The sequence below is a fragment of the Alternaria viburni genome, assembly GCF_023758015.1.
Source record: "Alternaria viburni strain BMP 2772 chromosome Unknown scaffold_1, whole genome shotgun sequence".
NCBI classification, from domain to species: Eukaryota; Fungi; Ascomycota; class Dothideomycetes; order Pleosporales; family Pleosporaceae; genus Alternaria; species Alternaria viburni.
This window is the reverse complement of record NW_026055770.1, coordinates 1,545,665-1,561,179: the sequence shown is the minus strand read 5'-3', so window position 1 is coordinate 1,561,179 and position 15,515 is coordinate 1,545,665. Positions and strand designations below refer to the sequence as shown.

Below are 15,515 nucleotides of genomic sequence, written 5' to 3'. Positions count from 1 at the left end.
TCTTCCAACGAGGAAGGAGTCCCGTTGGAGTATGTTTCGGACATCATGATTTCCATGATCAGAGAGGTTAAGGAAAGACTGGCGACACGAGTCACCACACAAGTGGATCGTGAACGGACGGGGGGACTAACAAACGAAAAACGACTGAAGGATTGACAACCTGGAAAGCGTGGCGGTCGCTACGATCTATATCCACAATTACTCGAGGCTCGCGCTTTTCGGCGTTCGCGGGTGCGACCGCACTACTGTCGATCCCGTCTAGAGTTGAGGCTTGGAAAGAAAGTATAAGCTCCTGTCTCTCCATCTGAAGCTCGCCAAAGCCACCGCATCATACCGAGAGCAAAGTCGAGCAAGGACACATCGGCATAACTTCAACGCTTCGTGCGCAAGATGCAGATCCTCGTACCTGTTGGAGCAGCGTGCGCGAGCACGGGAGATGCCTGAAATCGGCCGATTGGTCTGATCGATTATCACGAACCCGATGGCCTGGGGTCGCGTGTTGGGCCTCAAACATCAACGTGATCTTCCAAGAGAATGGGCAAGGCTACGGCCAATCCGCGGTACCATAGCGTTTCACCTGCCGTCCTGATTCAGAATGAGTGACAGCGGCTTTCAACGGCTGCCAGTGCACCGTGTCCGGAGAGTGACCGACGATTGCTATTCGCCGTCCATCGACGCGTTTCGGAGCCTCAGGGAAAGCCCTGGAGGTCTGCGAACAACTGCCCCGAGGTCTGGGCTAAAACATCGTTATGTTTGATATGTGGCTAGTAACTGTATATCTGAGTATGCTGATCATGCGAACGACAAGCAATTATGGCCTGACGGTGTTTACGCATCCCGAGTCTCCTCGGTGCTATACCTGCGAAGATCCGGGGAAGCGAGCTCCACGTCATCCTTCTCACCGCAGCTGCGAAGGCCTCAAGCCTATGAAACCAAGAAATGCTTGTCGATCAAGCATACGTACAACGACCGCATGCGTGCAGCGGAGAAATTGTAAGATGAGGCTGGTGAGAACGTTGAAGACTTGGCTAGCTAAGGGCGCGCTATTGATCAAGGGTCCCACGCCACGTGTAATGATCAGCCGAACAGGCGTTTGCAATTTCAGTAAGGCGCCCAACTCGATGCTTACGGCATCACGATGTTCGAGTGTATCGAAGCCATGCAGAGAGAAAGGCGCTGGGCCCTGGAGGTAGAGATGGGCACCTCCAGGGCTTGGCATAATCGGGCAACGAAACTGTTGGCGAGGTAGCGCTGAGGTCCTGGAACATCCCGAGGTCATGCACATCTGGCACACTGGGAATTTTGAGTAGATGGACGCCAAGCATCACGACATCTACCAGGAAGGGGACTGTATTCGTCCGGACGGTCGCCAAGGCCAACCCAAAGATGAGCCCCCAAACCCCCTTATTCCTAACTTCCACCAACAACGTTTGGGTTCGCCAGCCAAATAAGCTCTAGGCTACAAGTACTGCCACAAGACGTGCGGACGCTAAGAACCATATGTCGGACCGAACCCGCTTGTCACAGAATGAAGCTATCGTTCAGTCATCCCTATGAACGCTTGATGACAAAGACGAATGAAGAAGCCAAGGCCATTACTCATCTCCTTTGCTGACTTGCATCTGGGCCAGTTTGAAATTGCAAGATCGATACCCAACCATCAGCAAACTAATCCTGTCGATCACCACCTGCCTACTTGAGAATCGTACAACAGAACTACTTGAGCTTGGGAGGCTCCGGATTGCTTGGCCTCCGTGAATGTTTACGAGCCTGACTTCTTGAGCTCCTGTTGGCGCATGTTGACACCCGCCGGCGCGTTGAACCCGACTGCTGGAGTTAACTCCGACGAGCAACTCGGACCATCCATGCAAGCCTTGCGAGCCTCGCTCTTAGAGATTATGCTGATCACTATTCAATTGTAAGTGCATATGTAGTCAAACGCTATGGCTTCAAGCAAGGTGTTTCTACCAGTGTAGTGGGAGTCAGAGAAACGATAGCGGTTTCGATAGGATATGCTGAATGTCAGCCAGTGAGCCCCAGGATTGCGTTCAAACGATAATCTTCGCTGGAGTGCATGGTCGCAACAATACTTCCATTCTACATACAGTTGGTGTGAAACAAGCTGACGGTCACAAGGCCAGTGTCTTACTCAACACCTTGTAATAAGGAAGCACATCGTCACTTCATCACAGTACCAAGACAAGAGTCCGGGAGGGCGCGGAAGCAATCGAAAATGGCAAACACCGTATGAGGATGGATATAGCTTATAGCCGTAGGTTCCTTCCGAATAAGGACGAAGAGTGCTGCAGGAGGACGAAAATTGGCATGCATGAATGAAGATCGATATCAATATGGATGGTTTTGGGGTAACATGCCCCCGAAGAAACCACCGGATCTCGGAGCCTTCTCTCCGCTCTTATCTTGACATGGTCAATCAGGCTGTACGGGTAAACACAGCGACCGAGTTTCTCGGGGTCTTCCTTTAGAAATCGCGAAGGTTTCATTCCGACAACATGAAGATGCCTCTAGAAGATCCGAATAAAAATCTTGGGGTATCAGGTACTAGAACTAAAGCGTAAAAAGAGATGTCGGCAAAGCCAAAGGAAATGTGAAAACCAAAAAAAGGTACGGTACAAATACCGCCCATCATCGTCCATCGTGTCTGACTCGATTGAACGCCGCTTAGGAAAGGTGTGTCGTGCAGACATGTTGTGAACAGTGAAAAGCACCAAGACGTCGCCCTCTTGGGCGAGTATGTGGGAAGCGTGCAGGTTGAAAATGTAACGTAGAAGCGAAACGGATGCCAGGAAAACCGGACAACGACAGCTCAGCCGTTGTACCAGCCGTTGGCGCCAACTGTTGCCTCTTCTACTTGGCGTTGAGGTATCAGCGGTGTTGTGATATCATATGCTTCGATGAACATCCGCCAAGAGGGGAAGTCGAGGCTGAACACGGCCTGGTGTTTTTGTACGTCTCTCTCTCGGTGTTCTGAGACGCCACTGGGTGCTGCAGGTACTGGTAGTAGTTAGTATATGTACGACTCCATCAAACTCACAGACTTACAAAGTAGCGGAAGTCCATGTGCGTCTTTGACTATCTTGGCATTTCCTTCCTTTACCAGGAAACTGATATAGAAAAGGTTCTCAACCGTCTGCCCAAAGTCGTGAGGGTTAACTGCGAAATCAAGCAGATTAACTGCGGGTTCTCCTTCGTTGGTCATGGCGATTCTGTGGCGTCTAAGGGCAGCGATTGGAGCGTCGGCAGTATACTCATCATCTGGGATTGCGTCGATTTCTTCTTGAACCAACGTTTGTGAGACTGTGATATGCTGTTCCAAGCGTGACCTGATACCTCTAACCAAAGTCGTCAAGTTGTTGCTCTCATTTTGCTGAATGTCACCGGTCTGGATCTCCTGGGGTCGTGTTGCTGGGCCGAGAGGCTGCCGTTGCGATCGAGCTTTCTTTTGAGTCACACGAACGCGCCTCTGAACTGAGAGTGGGCCGAGCAGGAAACTTGATGTTGGCGGTCGCCTATTGCGCGGGAAGCATGCTCGCCGACCTAGTAATGCCCAGTCGAGCCCATCTGGATCTTCCTCGTCGTCATCGCCTACGGCTAGTGCGGGTGCGTCTTCCTCGCCTGCGATGTGACCGCCGGATTTCATAAAGTATATGCATTTTGAAACGAATTGATCCAGATCGATGCCTACACCAGAGTTGCCTAAGCTGTTGTTGAGCTTCTTGCCTGCTAGGTCGCTGGCGCTGACGAGGAAGCGGGAGTCAACGGTAGCGTCAGCCGTTTGTCGCACTTTGCCGAACAAGCTGTTTTGTGTCTTGATAGCATCAAGCAGTCCGCTGTCGCGTGATTTAACATAGTCATCGCGATTATCTGCTGTGGTCAGTGATATTCATGCGACGCGAACCAAATTGCTCGACTCACCTTCCAGCATACGATGGTTATCGCGCATGTTTGCTCGCAGTCTCCTTCGCTGCTCGGGGTTCTGGTTTGGGTTGTAGTACTTCTGGTCGCCTTCCTCATCTGACTCGGGTGGGGGCTGCGAGGGCGTTTCCACTTCGTGCATGTCCTCTTCCTCCTCCTCCTCGTGCTCGTCGTTTCCATCCTCGTAAATTTCCGAATGAGCCATTGCGTAATTATCCGTTCTCCTCCTCTTACTGCCGTTGCCAGTTGTTGAGCCCGAGTCGGGGGTCGGCATACGCACCGACGCGCTGCGCATGCCGCCAGCCTTGCCTCGTCGCGGCGTGTTTGCGCGTGTCTCAGGCTGCTCATTTTCTTTGTCCGAGTTCATTGAGCGCGTTGGGCTGAGAACGGAATAAGACGTGGTGCGCGCATTGCTATCGTTCCGGGGCGCCACAGAGGGGTCGCGATAAAGAGAGTCGACGGTGGAAGCGCGTGTCTGGGGGGTAGCCGAGAGGTGTGTGTTGAGGCGCGCCATGCCGCGTCGTGAAAGTGAAAGGGACTAAAGGCGTGTTGGAGGGGTATGGCAGGGCAATGGTGGTGGTGATGCGGGCGATGTTCTGTGCCTGGGACGCGGTTGCCGAATGTGCAGAGGCTAGCGCGACTTGCTAGAGGCAAGTGCGACCGCGCTCGTCAGCCAAGCCGTGCAGCACGCGAAAGGGCTCTTTCCATTCGCGAACCCCTGCATGCGCGTCGGCTTGTGGAGCTTCTGACCCGCATGGCTTCATCCAGTGCGCAGTGCAAGTGTCTCTCCTTCACCCCGCCCGACGATGCGATGAACGGGCGTTCCCGCTAGCCACCTCGAAACCTGTCATGTGCTGGTAGGCGATAAGACTTGCACATGCCTCACACCCATGGCATGCCGTAGCATCCAGCTTCCCCACCGCGCACGATGGAAGCCTTCAACTTTGCGACGTCTCTCGACCTGACCGAGTTGGCGGTCCATGTCAGAATGTAGGCATCCTCGCTGTAGTATTACTGAAGTCGTGCTGAGTAATGCAGAGATCGTCTTGATGGGAACCAGAAGCCCATCCCGTACTCGGTGTTGTTGAAGAGGCCGGACCTTAGGCACCGAGCTTCGAATATCAAGTGGGTCTCCTCTCACCTGGTGAGAGAGGAGGGTGATTACTGACAAGAGCCTAGCCCAAACTTCGAGCTGTACGTTACCGCGCAGATATGGGCAGATAGCAAGCCCCTCACCGTGCCCGTCCAAACCGCCTACAAGTCCTTCAAGAACGCGCGCATCTGGAACGAATGGCTGCAGCTACCCGTGACGTATGCGAACCTCCCCGCCTCCGCCCAGATTGCCATCACAGTATGGGATTTGTCACCCGCTGAAGACACCGGCTCGAGTCTCCATGCCGTGCCCTTTGGTGGCACGACGATACCTCTCTTCGACAACGACAACACGCTCCACAAGGGCAGGCAACGCTGTCGGATACACCGCTTCAAGGCAGCAGATGGCTTGACCAACACTACAACGCCGTGGGTAATACCGCCGGCGCGTAAAAGTAGAAAGGCGCAGGTTGTTGAAGATACCGTGGATGAGCAGGTCGCCGAGATGGAGAGACTAGAAGGCTTGCTGAAGAAGCAGGAGATGGGCGATCTGCCGACCAACAACTGGCTCGACGGACTCGTGTACAAGAAGATGATGCAAATACGGAAGGAGGCGCTCAAAGCCGAGGCTGCGGCTTTGAACCGTCAGAGCAAGACGAACGGAACGAACGGCTCTGCAGACGGCGAAGACCAGGAACTCTTCTATCTCGACATCGAACTGCCCCGTTTCGACCACGCGATCGTCTTCTCCGACGTCGAATATCCACCGCCCCCCGTATCAGACTTGCGATTGCCAGCCGAAGCCGATGTGAGGCTGCGACCTCCACCCGAAGTGTCATTTGGACCAGGTATCGACATCGACGGTATTGGATACGGCGATGCGGATGCAGGACGGCTCATCAAGATCTACGACCCTGAAGTCGGCCGGCGAGTGAATCCTGCCGAAGACAAGCATCGCGAGTTGATGCGCAGCCAGCAGACCGATTCACTCGACCGCGACCGCAAGCCCAACGTACATGTTCGCGACAAGCTCAATCTGTTGCTTTCCAAGGGACCGCTCGAGGAAATCACATCGCACGAGCGAGACGACATCTGGAAGTTCCGTTACTTCTTACTACGCGACAAGCGGGCTTTGACCAAGTTTGTCAAGTGCGTGAACTGGAAGAATCCACGAGAAGCCCGGCAAGCTGCACCCTTGCTCGACAAGTGGGCAGAAATAGATGTCGACGATGCGCTCGAACTCCTTGGACCCCATTTCGACCACCCCGTAGTACGAAGCTACGCTGTCGAGCGGTTGAAGAAGGCCGACGACGAAGAGCTTCAGCTCTATCTATTACAATTGGTGCAAGCACTCAAGTACGAAGCACCAGGCGAAGGCGATGATTCGTCACTCGCGCGTTTCCTCGTAACCCGCGCAGCCAATAGCTTCACACTGGGCAACTTCCTACATTGGTACCTTATGGTAGAGATTAGCGATTTCAGCACCGATCAGGAGCCAGAGCATCGTGAACTCTTTGCCAAGGTCGAATACGATTTTATGGTCGAGTTGGAGAAGACGCCTGAAGGTGTCGAAACCCGCAAGACCTTCCAGCGTCAGGGCGAGCTGCTCACCATCTTGGCCAAAATATCGAAAGATGTGCGCTTCGGTGGAGGGGATCGGCCTACCAAGCTTGCCCGTCTCAAGAAGGCGATTGCTGACCCGAAGAACGAACTCACCAATTTCGACCCACTTCCTCTGCCCCTCGATCCATCTGTGTACATCACCGGGATATCAACGGAAGACTGCAATGTTCTAAAATCATCGTTGCTACCTATGGTGCTCTCCTTCAAGACCACAACGTCGAATCCATATCCAATCATATTCAAGACTGGCGATGACCTACGGCAGGATCAACTCGTCATTCAAATCATCACATTGATGGATCGACTTCTTCGCAAAGAGAATCTGGATCTCAAGCTAACACCCTACCGTATCCTCGCTACTTCCACCTCCGCTGGCGCCTTCCAGTTCGTGCCTTCGATGAGCATTGCAGCAGCGTGCCAGAAGCACAAGGGCTCCCTACTGGCCTACCTGCGCGCTAATAACCCTGACGATAGCGCACCACTCGGCGTTCGGAAGGAGGCAATGGACACTTACATCAAGTCCTGCGCTGGCTACTGTGTAATAACCTACCTTCTAGGTGTTGGCGATCGCCATCTCGACAACCTCCTGCTTGCCCCATCGGGTGCCTTCTTCCACGTAGACTTTGGATACATTCTGGGAAGAGACCCGAAGCCTTTCGCACCAGCTATGAAGCTTTGTCGCGAGATGATTGAAGGCATGGGCGGAGTGCAGCACCCAAACTATCTTGTCTTCAAAGAGTACTCCTACACAGCATGGTCTACCTTGCGCAAGTCCTCGAACCTCATACTCAACCTTTTTGCTCTCATGCAGGGAGCCAACATTCCAGATATCAAGGTAGAGAGGGAAGGCAGCGTAAGAAAGGTCCAAGAGCGTATGTGGTTAGGAAAGGGTGTTGGTGGTGCCAAGGGTGAAGACGAAGCTGCGAGAGAATGGGAAGGGCTCGTCGAGGAATCATTGGGTGATTGGAAGGCCGGGGTCATTGACTGGGCACATGAGTTTGTCCAGACCTATTGGCGGAAGTAAAATCAGACTACGATTCAGTACGATAGGTGGAGCTGTCGGCATAGTGTAGGAATCCATGCACATGCTGTTGTTCATTAATGAGGCGTTCCCCATGCCAAGGCTAACCCCGCCAGATCGACGTGTCCAGGACTAGCACGCGGCGCGTATCCCGGTGGAGACTCCGATGGAGAAGCCCCTCTCCACACACTTGGGAGGTTGTATGACTTCACTCACGAAACGTGCCACCGGGGAAATGCAAACGGCGGGTTTCCCAATCGCGAGTACCCGTAGCATCGGTAAGCGTACGTGGAGCTGCTACAATGTAAAAGACGTGTCTATGCCCCTCCATCTCTGGGGCAGCTACACGTATCCGTAAGCTTTGCACGGCTAATCCGATAACTACATCATGTTCACATCAAAGGATAACCGCCTTGTTTTCACATACGATGCCGAGCAGCTATGGATCGAGCCCTGGGGCAAGAACGCAGTCCGCGTTCGTTCCACCAAGATGCCCACCATGCCACAGGAAGACTGGGCGCTCCTTCCACAACCCAAGACCACTGCCAGCATCGACATTGCCAGCAACGACGAGTCAGCAACCCTGACCAACGGCCTCGTCAAAGCCACCATCAGCAAGCGAGGCAAGATCACCATCTCAAACACCAGCGGTAAAGTTCTCTTAGAAGAATACGCCCGTAACCGCCGCGATATTGTCGACCCCAAATGCAGCGCGCTGGAAGTCGAAGCCCGGGAATTTTATCCTATTCATGGAGGCGACTACAAGCTTACCGCTCGATTCGAGAGTCTGGATCCCAAAGAGAAGATCTACGGAATGGGACAATACCAGCAACCTTATCTTGATATCAAAGGCACACAACTGGAACTTGCGCACCGAAACTCCCAGGCTAGCGTACCTTTTGCGGTCTCATCGCTTGGGTACGGCTTCTTGTGGAATAACCCGTCGATTGGCAATGTGGTGTTTGGCAAGAACATCATGAGTTTCGAGGCACTGTCGACCAAAGTCTTGGATTACTGGGTTGTAGCTGGCGACACACCAGCGCAGATTGTCGAGTCGTATGCCGATGCCACTGGGAAGGTAAGTCCCAATGTTCATGCCATGAGGTGAGTAAAAAGCTAAAAACATGGTATTTCAGGTACCAATGATGCCAGAATACGGTCTAGGCTTCTGGCAATGCAAGCTGCGCTACCAGACCCAAGAAGAACTTCTTCAAGTCGCACGCGAGTACCGAAAAAGGAATCTCCCTATTGATCTCATCGTAATCGACTTCTTCCACTGGACCATGCAAGGAGACTGGAAGTTCGATCCAAAGTATTGGCCCGATCCCGATGCCATGGTCAAAGAACTCGAAGAGCTGAAGATCGAGCTCATGATATCCATCTGGCCAACTGTAGACCGTCGATCAGAAAACTATGAGGAAATGGTCGAGAAGGGTCTACTCATCCGGACTGAGCGTGGTGTACGAACAGCCATGACGTTCCAAGGCCAAACTATTCATTTTGATTCAACGAACCCTGCTGCGCGGGACTACGTGTGGAACAAAGCGAAGCAGAACTACTACAAGAAAGGCATCAAAGTATTCTGGCTGGATGAAGCAGAGCCAGAGTACCGACACTACGACTTCGACAACTACCGCTACCACCTCGGCCCCAACGTACAGATTGGCAACATCTATCCCCGAGAATACTCGCGCGCATTCTACGAAGGCATGGAGGCAGAAGGCCAAAAGAACATCGTCAACCTAGTCCGCTGCGCATGGGCCGGTAGCCAACGCTACGGCGCCCTGGTATGGAGCGGCGACATCTCCTCCTCCTGGGGCACATTCCGTAACCAACTCGCTGCAGGCCTCAACATGGGTCTCTCGGGTCTACCCTGGTGGACAACCGACATAGGAGGTTTCCACGGCGGCAACCCCGACGACGAAGCGTTCCGCGAACTCTTCGTCCGCTGGTTCCAATGGGGCACCTTTTGCCCTGTCATGCGCCTACACGGCGACCGCGAGCCACGCCAACCCAAGACCGCAGACAGCCCATCCTGCCGCAGCGGCGCAGACAACGAAGTCTGGTCGTACGGCCCCGCTGTCTACGAGATCTGCAAGAAGTATATGGGTATCCGCGAGGATCTACGTGAGTACACGAGGAAGCTTATGGAGGAGGCGCATCAGAAGGGTTCGCCGGTTATGAGGGCGCTGTTCTATGAGTTCCCGCAGGATAGCAGGTCTTGGGAGGTGGAAGAGCAATATATGTACGGAGACAAGTATTTGATTTGTCCGGTGCTGGCGAAGGGCCAGACGAAGACGAAGGTTTATCTTCCGCCACTGGAGGGTGGTAAGAAGTGGAAGAGCTTTTGGGGTGGAGAGACGTGGGATGGTGGGAAGGATGTTGAGGTTGAGAGTCCGTTGGAGGTTATGCCGGTGTTCGAGCGCGTATGAGATGATGTCGACAGACTCTAGTTGAACAATCTATTCCTCTATTAGGGCTTACTTGACTCCAACGCGCATTCTCTTCTTCGTTGAGTAATCGATGCCATGATGTTTGCAGCCCGTGCGAGCCCCACCATTCCAAGCCCGTGATTACTTCCCAGTTATGAGCCACGCCATCCTCCGCCTGCCACTAGATCCCATCGCTCCTGCCCCCGCATGCATCTTGGCTGGGTGATCACGATGACTGGGATGCCCTGTCCTTTGTCTAACCTCGAGTTCGAGCTGCCTGGGCATATATCCACGCTCTCTCCGCACGATACCTGCTTCGACCTTTCCAGACGATGACCTCCCCCGGAGCGCAGGAGCGGTTTAATGCAGTATGTTCAGTATGCGGTCGCGGTTTCGGGAAGCAAGAGCATCTCGTACGTCATATGAGGATCCACACACGCGAACGGCCGTACCCCTGCCCTTCCTGCCACAAGTCCTTCTCACGCCGTGATGTCCTCACCCGTCACATCGCAGCGCACAATGACCACAGCGACATTACGACTCAGCTTCCCGCATCGCGCGCGTGCTTTCGATGCGCTTCAGATCGCGTCAAATGTTCGCGCGGTCCAAAATGTTCGAGGTGCTTGCAACGTGGCTATAGCTGCCAGTACCCGGCACTCCGCAGTGCGCGAGGCAGAACGGCGGATGCTGGCGCAAATGAGTCCACAAACGCCTTCAGTACTGGAGATCTGCATCCGAACAATGTCAATCGAGACGGCAATGGCGATTTCAGAACAGCAGACTTCAACGATGCAATAGGACAGCCCTCTGTCAATGCATGGGCGTGGAATAGCAACGTCGACAACAACTTGCTCGCTTCTGACCCATTCGACATGCCTGGTTTGAGTCTGTCAGATGTGAACTGGTTATCGCCCCAATACTCAGGCCCCATTGACCTGGATGCACTACTCGCAAACTTCGGAGGCCAAGCTAATGGTACCGTGGAGCAATGGACTTGTTCCATCGCGCCAGCAACACCCTCAATACCTGCGATCACCACAACACCACACTCATCAGATCCAAACAGGATCATACCTGACACAGACCAGCAGTCAAAGGATACTGCATCCGTAATATCCACATCGACGTCGGAAAACAGATACTACGTTGATGGGGCAGGTGCCAGAGCCCCGTTCGGTGGCAGATCGCAACACTCGATTTGCTCAGAAGAAACCATCGACTTGCAAGATGTGGAAGCTAATGAAGCTTCTGCATCGCTTGATGCCTCTGACGAAGACGAATTGTGTCCACCAGCAACCTATCAATCTCTGCTGGAAGGCATTGCTGCTGAAAGCCGCGATAGCCCAGTCGATTTGAGCGCTTCGAACTTTCCTACGTATGAGCAAGTCGTAATTTCTGTTCGCCAATACTTTGATCATTTCCACCCAGTATTCCCCTTCCTGCGGCGGTCTTCCTTCGCCCAAGATGCTTCCAGGAGTTGGCTCTTGCTAATCGCCGTCTCTGTTGTCGGCTCAAAGTACTCACGGCTATTGCAGCATTCCCAAACAAGCAAATCTTTATCGGGTCTGCTGAGTACTATCCTCATGCGAAACAAGTATGGACTAGACCCACAAGGTTCGGCAGGTAACGAGGACGTCGATTACAGCCCGAGCTGTTCCCGGTTCGTTGCCCACCCAGATCTACGGATTCTACAAGCTGGCATCCTGAATATCGCTTGCATGCTGCATTCGGGTAAGAAAATGCTGGTAGAACGTGCCCATGTAGAACGACACTATCTAGTAGAGGGCTGCCACACACTTCGTCTACTTGTTCAAACGAAGAAGTCTTACGACCTGACAAGGACGGCTGATCCTGAGCAAAACCCCGACTTTCGTGAATGGCTGTCCAGAGAGGCAATGGTTCGTACTGGGATGATGGTTTGGGTAATTTGTTCTTATTGTTATCGAAAGAGGCGTAGCTGACTGTAGCAGACACTCGATACGATGTTCGTGTATCAGTTCCAGGCCAAGCCCCTCATCCAGTTCGACGATATTGACGTATTGTTGCCATGTCACGAGGATGTATGGGATCAACCAGGCTTAATTCGACAGAACCAAAGACGTCTTACAAGTGTTACCTTTATGGAAGCACTAGAAAGGATCTACGTGGAAAAGCGGCTACCTGTCGATCTAGGAGAGTTCAGCATGGGCTTACTTGTCAGTGCCATTTATCGCCATACCCGGGATGTTGTGGCCCGAGATCGCATTCGTCTTAACTCATGGACACCAACATCTACGCCACAGCGACGTAGCGATATGCCACCACCCATACAACAAGACTGGTCGTCGACAACACGGTCTTCCATCAAGTGGCGTAACAGCGCCTGTGATAGCTTGGATGTCCTGCATTGGCCTGCAAATAGTAAGGTCGCACGCCACTCGGGCTTCGAGCACCACACTATTCTTCAGCTGCATCTAGCTCGCCTGATCATACTTGCGCCCACTAGCGCCATACAGCGGTTCGTATCGGGATCTGCATCCAACGAAGCCGCGCTAGTCGATGCGGAAGACGGGCAGTCATTCGCGACGGCGCGAGTTCAGGTCCTACAATGGGTAATTCGAGATCACTGCAAAGCTAGACTGTGTCTGGTGCACTGTGGGGCCCTTTTCTGGCACGTCCGCAGGTACAGTTGTCGCAGCCTGTTCGAGCCATATGCGATTTACATTGCGACACTTATACTTTGGGCCTTCTGCGTCTGCATGCATCTTCCCGAAGCCGTTGAAGCCATTGGTTCTGAGTCAGATGAGGAACCGGAACCATCATTCCTCCATCTTGACCGGCCATTGGACGATGAGCTAGTGCAGACGTATGTGCGTATGGGGCATAAGATGTCCGCATACATTGCCAATGTTGGCAGTCTAGAGCATGAAGCAGCTCCGGTGCGGATTGCGAAAGAAGGGATCTTAATTCTAGCCAAAAGCTCTGGGATTTCATCAAGTTCAGACGCCAATTCACCGTCTTCTGCGCAAGACGCGGGTCACACATGGGGCATCGAACGGTCTTATATAAATTTGCTTCGACTTCTCAAGAAAGAGCGATGATATGAATGTCATGCAGCCTGTATCATGCAACTTCTCCGACCTTAAGCTTTCACCACATCTCATCTCATCGGAAGAGTAGATCCTGGAAACAGGTTCCCTACAGCTCCCGCTTAGCGTGTCGCCCGCCCTCACAATACCTCGGTCATGCCAGCAAGCCCACGATCACGGTAATACCATAACTGGCAACGGCCAAGTTCTCGTATTCTTCGGCACAATAGACGCCGGAGCCTCACGGCGCTTCTCCATCGGGGGCCTTAGTGAAGGATCCACGCTACCGGTAGAGTGGTCACGCCCCGCACGCGTCTTCCTGGAAAATGCCGCGTCTAGGAACATCTCCACCGGAGTTTGGCCTTTGCAGGAACAGGCCAAGCCTGGCATGCACCCCATGGGGTAGCTGTGTTCCGGTGGAGAAAACCTGGGGTAGCAGCCATGTTCCATGCATGGATGCTGGAGCGCCTTAGTGCAGGATGGCCAACTATGTATATACCGTGGCCATGTCCGTAGATCCACATACTTCACCACAACCACCAGTTCCTGAGATCTGTATCCGGACTCTTTGGTCCGCTATCTTCTTTTTGCTTCTACATACCTGGTGCACGCACCGATCCAGTCCGATCCATCATGGCAGACATGGACGAAAAGGCCGCGACCATGGAACACCATGAGGTTACCTTCGACCAGGCCAAAGCGGCAGCCGACGAGGAGCACGAGATGACGTTGATCCAAGCCATTCGCAAATACCCCAAAGCTGTGCTCTGGTCGGTGTTGCTATCCACCTGCATCATTATGGAAGGATACGACATCGTCTTGATGAGCTCCTTCTTCGCACAGCCGTCCTTCTCGCGCAAATACGGAGAGTTCAACCAAGGCACTGGGACGTACGAGATAACGGCATCGTGGCAGAATGGACTCAGCAATGCCGTGAGCGTGGGCACTATCATCGGCGCGTTCGCGAATGGGTACTTTATCCATCGATTTGGATACCGTCCTGTCTTGCTGGTATCGCTTGCCTCTATCTGCGCGCTGATCTTCATCTCTTTCTTCGCGCCCAACGCCCCCGTCCTCCTTGTCGGTCAGTTCCTCTGCGGTATACCCTGGGGTGTTTTCGCTACCATGGCGCCTGCCTACGCGAGTGAGGTGTGTCCGCTAGCTCTGCGAGGCTACCTCACCGTATACGTCAACCTTTGTTGGGCATTCGGACAACTCATCTCCGCTGGAGTACAATCCGCATTCTCAGGCAACAACACACAGTGGGCATACCGGATACCCTTTGCCATCCAATGGGCATGGCCTATCCCACTCTTCGCAATCCTCTGGATGGCACCTGAGTCCCCATGGTACCACGTTCGTACCGGCAATCTCGAACTGGCTGAGCAGATGCTTATCCGTCTTGGGTCTGTTTCCCAACGTGACATGGCTAAGCAAAAAGTCGCGATGATGGTCCGCACGAATGAACTAGAGAAGTCGCTTGAAGAGAACACATCCTACCTCCAATGTTTCAAGGGCATCGACCGCCGCCGCACAGAAATCGCATGCATGGTCTTCGCAGCCCAACCCATCTGCGGCTCCGTGATGGGCGGCACTCCCACATATTTCTTTGTCCAAGCAGGAGTGTCCACCTCCATCTCCTTCAAGATGTCCGTTGGCGGTCTCGGCATGGCATCAGTCGGGACACTAATCTCCTGGGTCCTCATGAGCTACATCGGCCGTCGAAAGCTTTACCTCTGGGGCCTCGGTGGTTTAGCAGCCATCCTCTTCATCGTCGGGTTCATCAGCGTAGGCGCCGGCGACTCGTCCGGCGGCAACTACGCCCAAGCTGCTATGATGATCATCTGGCTCTTCTGGTACTACATGACTGTCGGTCCCATCTGCTACGCCATTGTCGGAGAGGTCTCGTCCACGCGTCTTCGCAGTAAGAGTGTGTGTCTAGCTCGCATTAGCTACTACATCGCTCAGATCCTCACCAATGTGATCAATCCGTATATGCTGAACCCCACTGCGGGTGATTGGAAGGGCAAGACGGGCTTCTTCTGGGGTGGAGGCGCATTGATCTTTTTCGTTTGGACGTTCTTCCGTCTTCCTGAGACGAAGGGCAGGACGTATGAGGAGTTGGATATTATGTTTGCTGAGGGCTTGCCTGCGAGGGCGTTTGCGAAACATAGTATTGATGCGTATGCGTATGCGCATGGGGATGAGGGTGATCGTAAGGTCAAGGCTGTGGAGTGAGAGTACACTCTGGGAGCTATCTCGTCCCATGGTATGTGGGAAACCTATTCCAAGTAGTAATGCATTCGCTTTAGTGCTACAAGTAAATCTGGGAGTCGCGTGTGG

At 53.3% G+C, this 15,515-nt stretch overlaps 4 protein-coding genes across 4 annotated transcripts; 3 read left to right on the top strand and 1 right to left on the bottom strand.

Moving 5' to 3' along the window:
• Positions 1 to 2,827: 2,827 nt before the first annotated feature.
• Positions 2,828 to 4,303, bottom strand: J4E79_000566 (uncharacterized protein; the record flags this gene model as incomplete). Its single annotated transcript, XM_049349482.1, has 3 exons — positions 2,828 to 3,015; positions 3,064 to 3,885; positions 3,937 to 4,303. The coding sequence occupies 3 exons, from the start codon at positions 4,301 to 4,303 to the stop codon at positions 2,828 to 2,830; spliced, it is 1,377 nt and encodes a 458-aa protein (XP_049216269.1).
• A 561-nt stretch (positions 4,304 to 4,864) lies between these two features.
• On the top strand, positions 4,865 to 7,675 carry J4E79_000565 (uncharacterized protein; the record flags this gene model as incomplete). The annotated part of the gene is made up of 3 exons (XM_049349481.1): positions 4,865 to 4,926; positions 4,975 to 5,061; positions 5,116 to 7,675. 3 exons carry the CDS (start codon positions 4,865 to 4,867, stop codon positions 7,673 to 7,675), a joined length of 2,709 nt encoding a protein of 902 aa, XP_049216268.1.
• Positions 7,676 to 8,060: 385 nt separating this feature from the next.
• J4E79_000564 (uncharacterized protein) lies at positions 8,061 to 10,104 on the top strand (the record flags this gene model as incomplete). Its single annotated transcript, XM_049349480.1, has 2 exons — positions 8,061 to 8,750; positions 8,809 to 10,104. The coding sequence occupies 2 exons, from the start codon at positions 8,061 to 8,063 to the stop codon at positions 10,102 to 10,104; spliced, it is 1,986 nt and encodes a 661-aa protein (XP_049216267.1).
• Positions 10,105 to 13,805: 3,701 nt separating this feature from the next.
• J4E79_000563 (uncharacterized protein) lies at positions 13,806 to 15,410 on the top strand (the record flags this gene model as incomplete). Its single annotated transcript, XM_049349479.1, has 1 exon — positions 13,806 to 15,410. The coding sequence occupies one exon, from the start codon at positions 13,806 to 13,808 to the stop codon at positions 15,408 to 15,410; it is 1,605 nt and encodes a 534-aa protein (XP_049216266.1).
• Between the last annotated feature and the right edge of the window lie 105 nt (positions 15,411 to 15,515).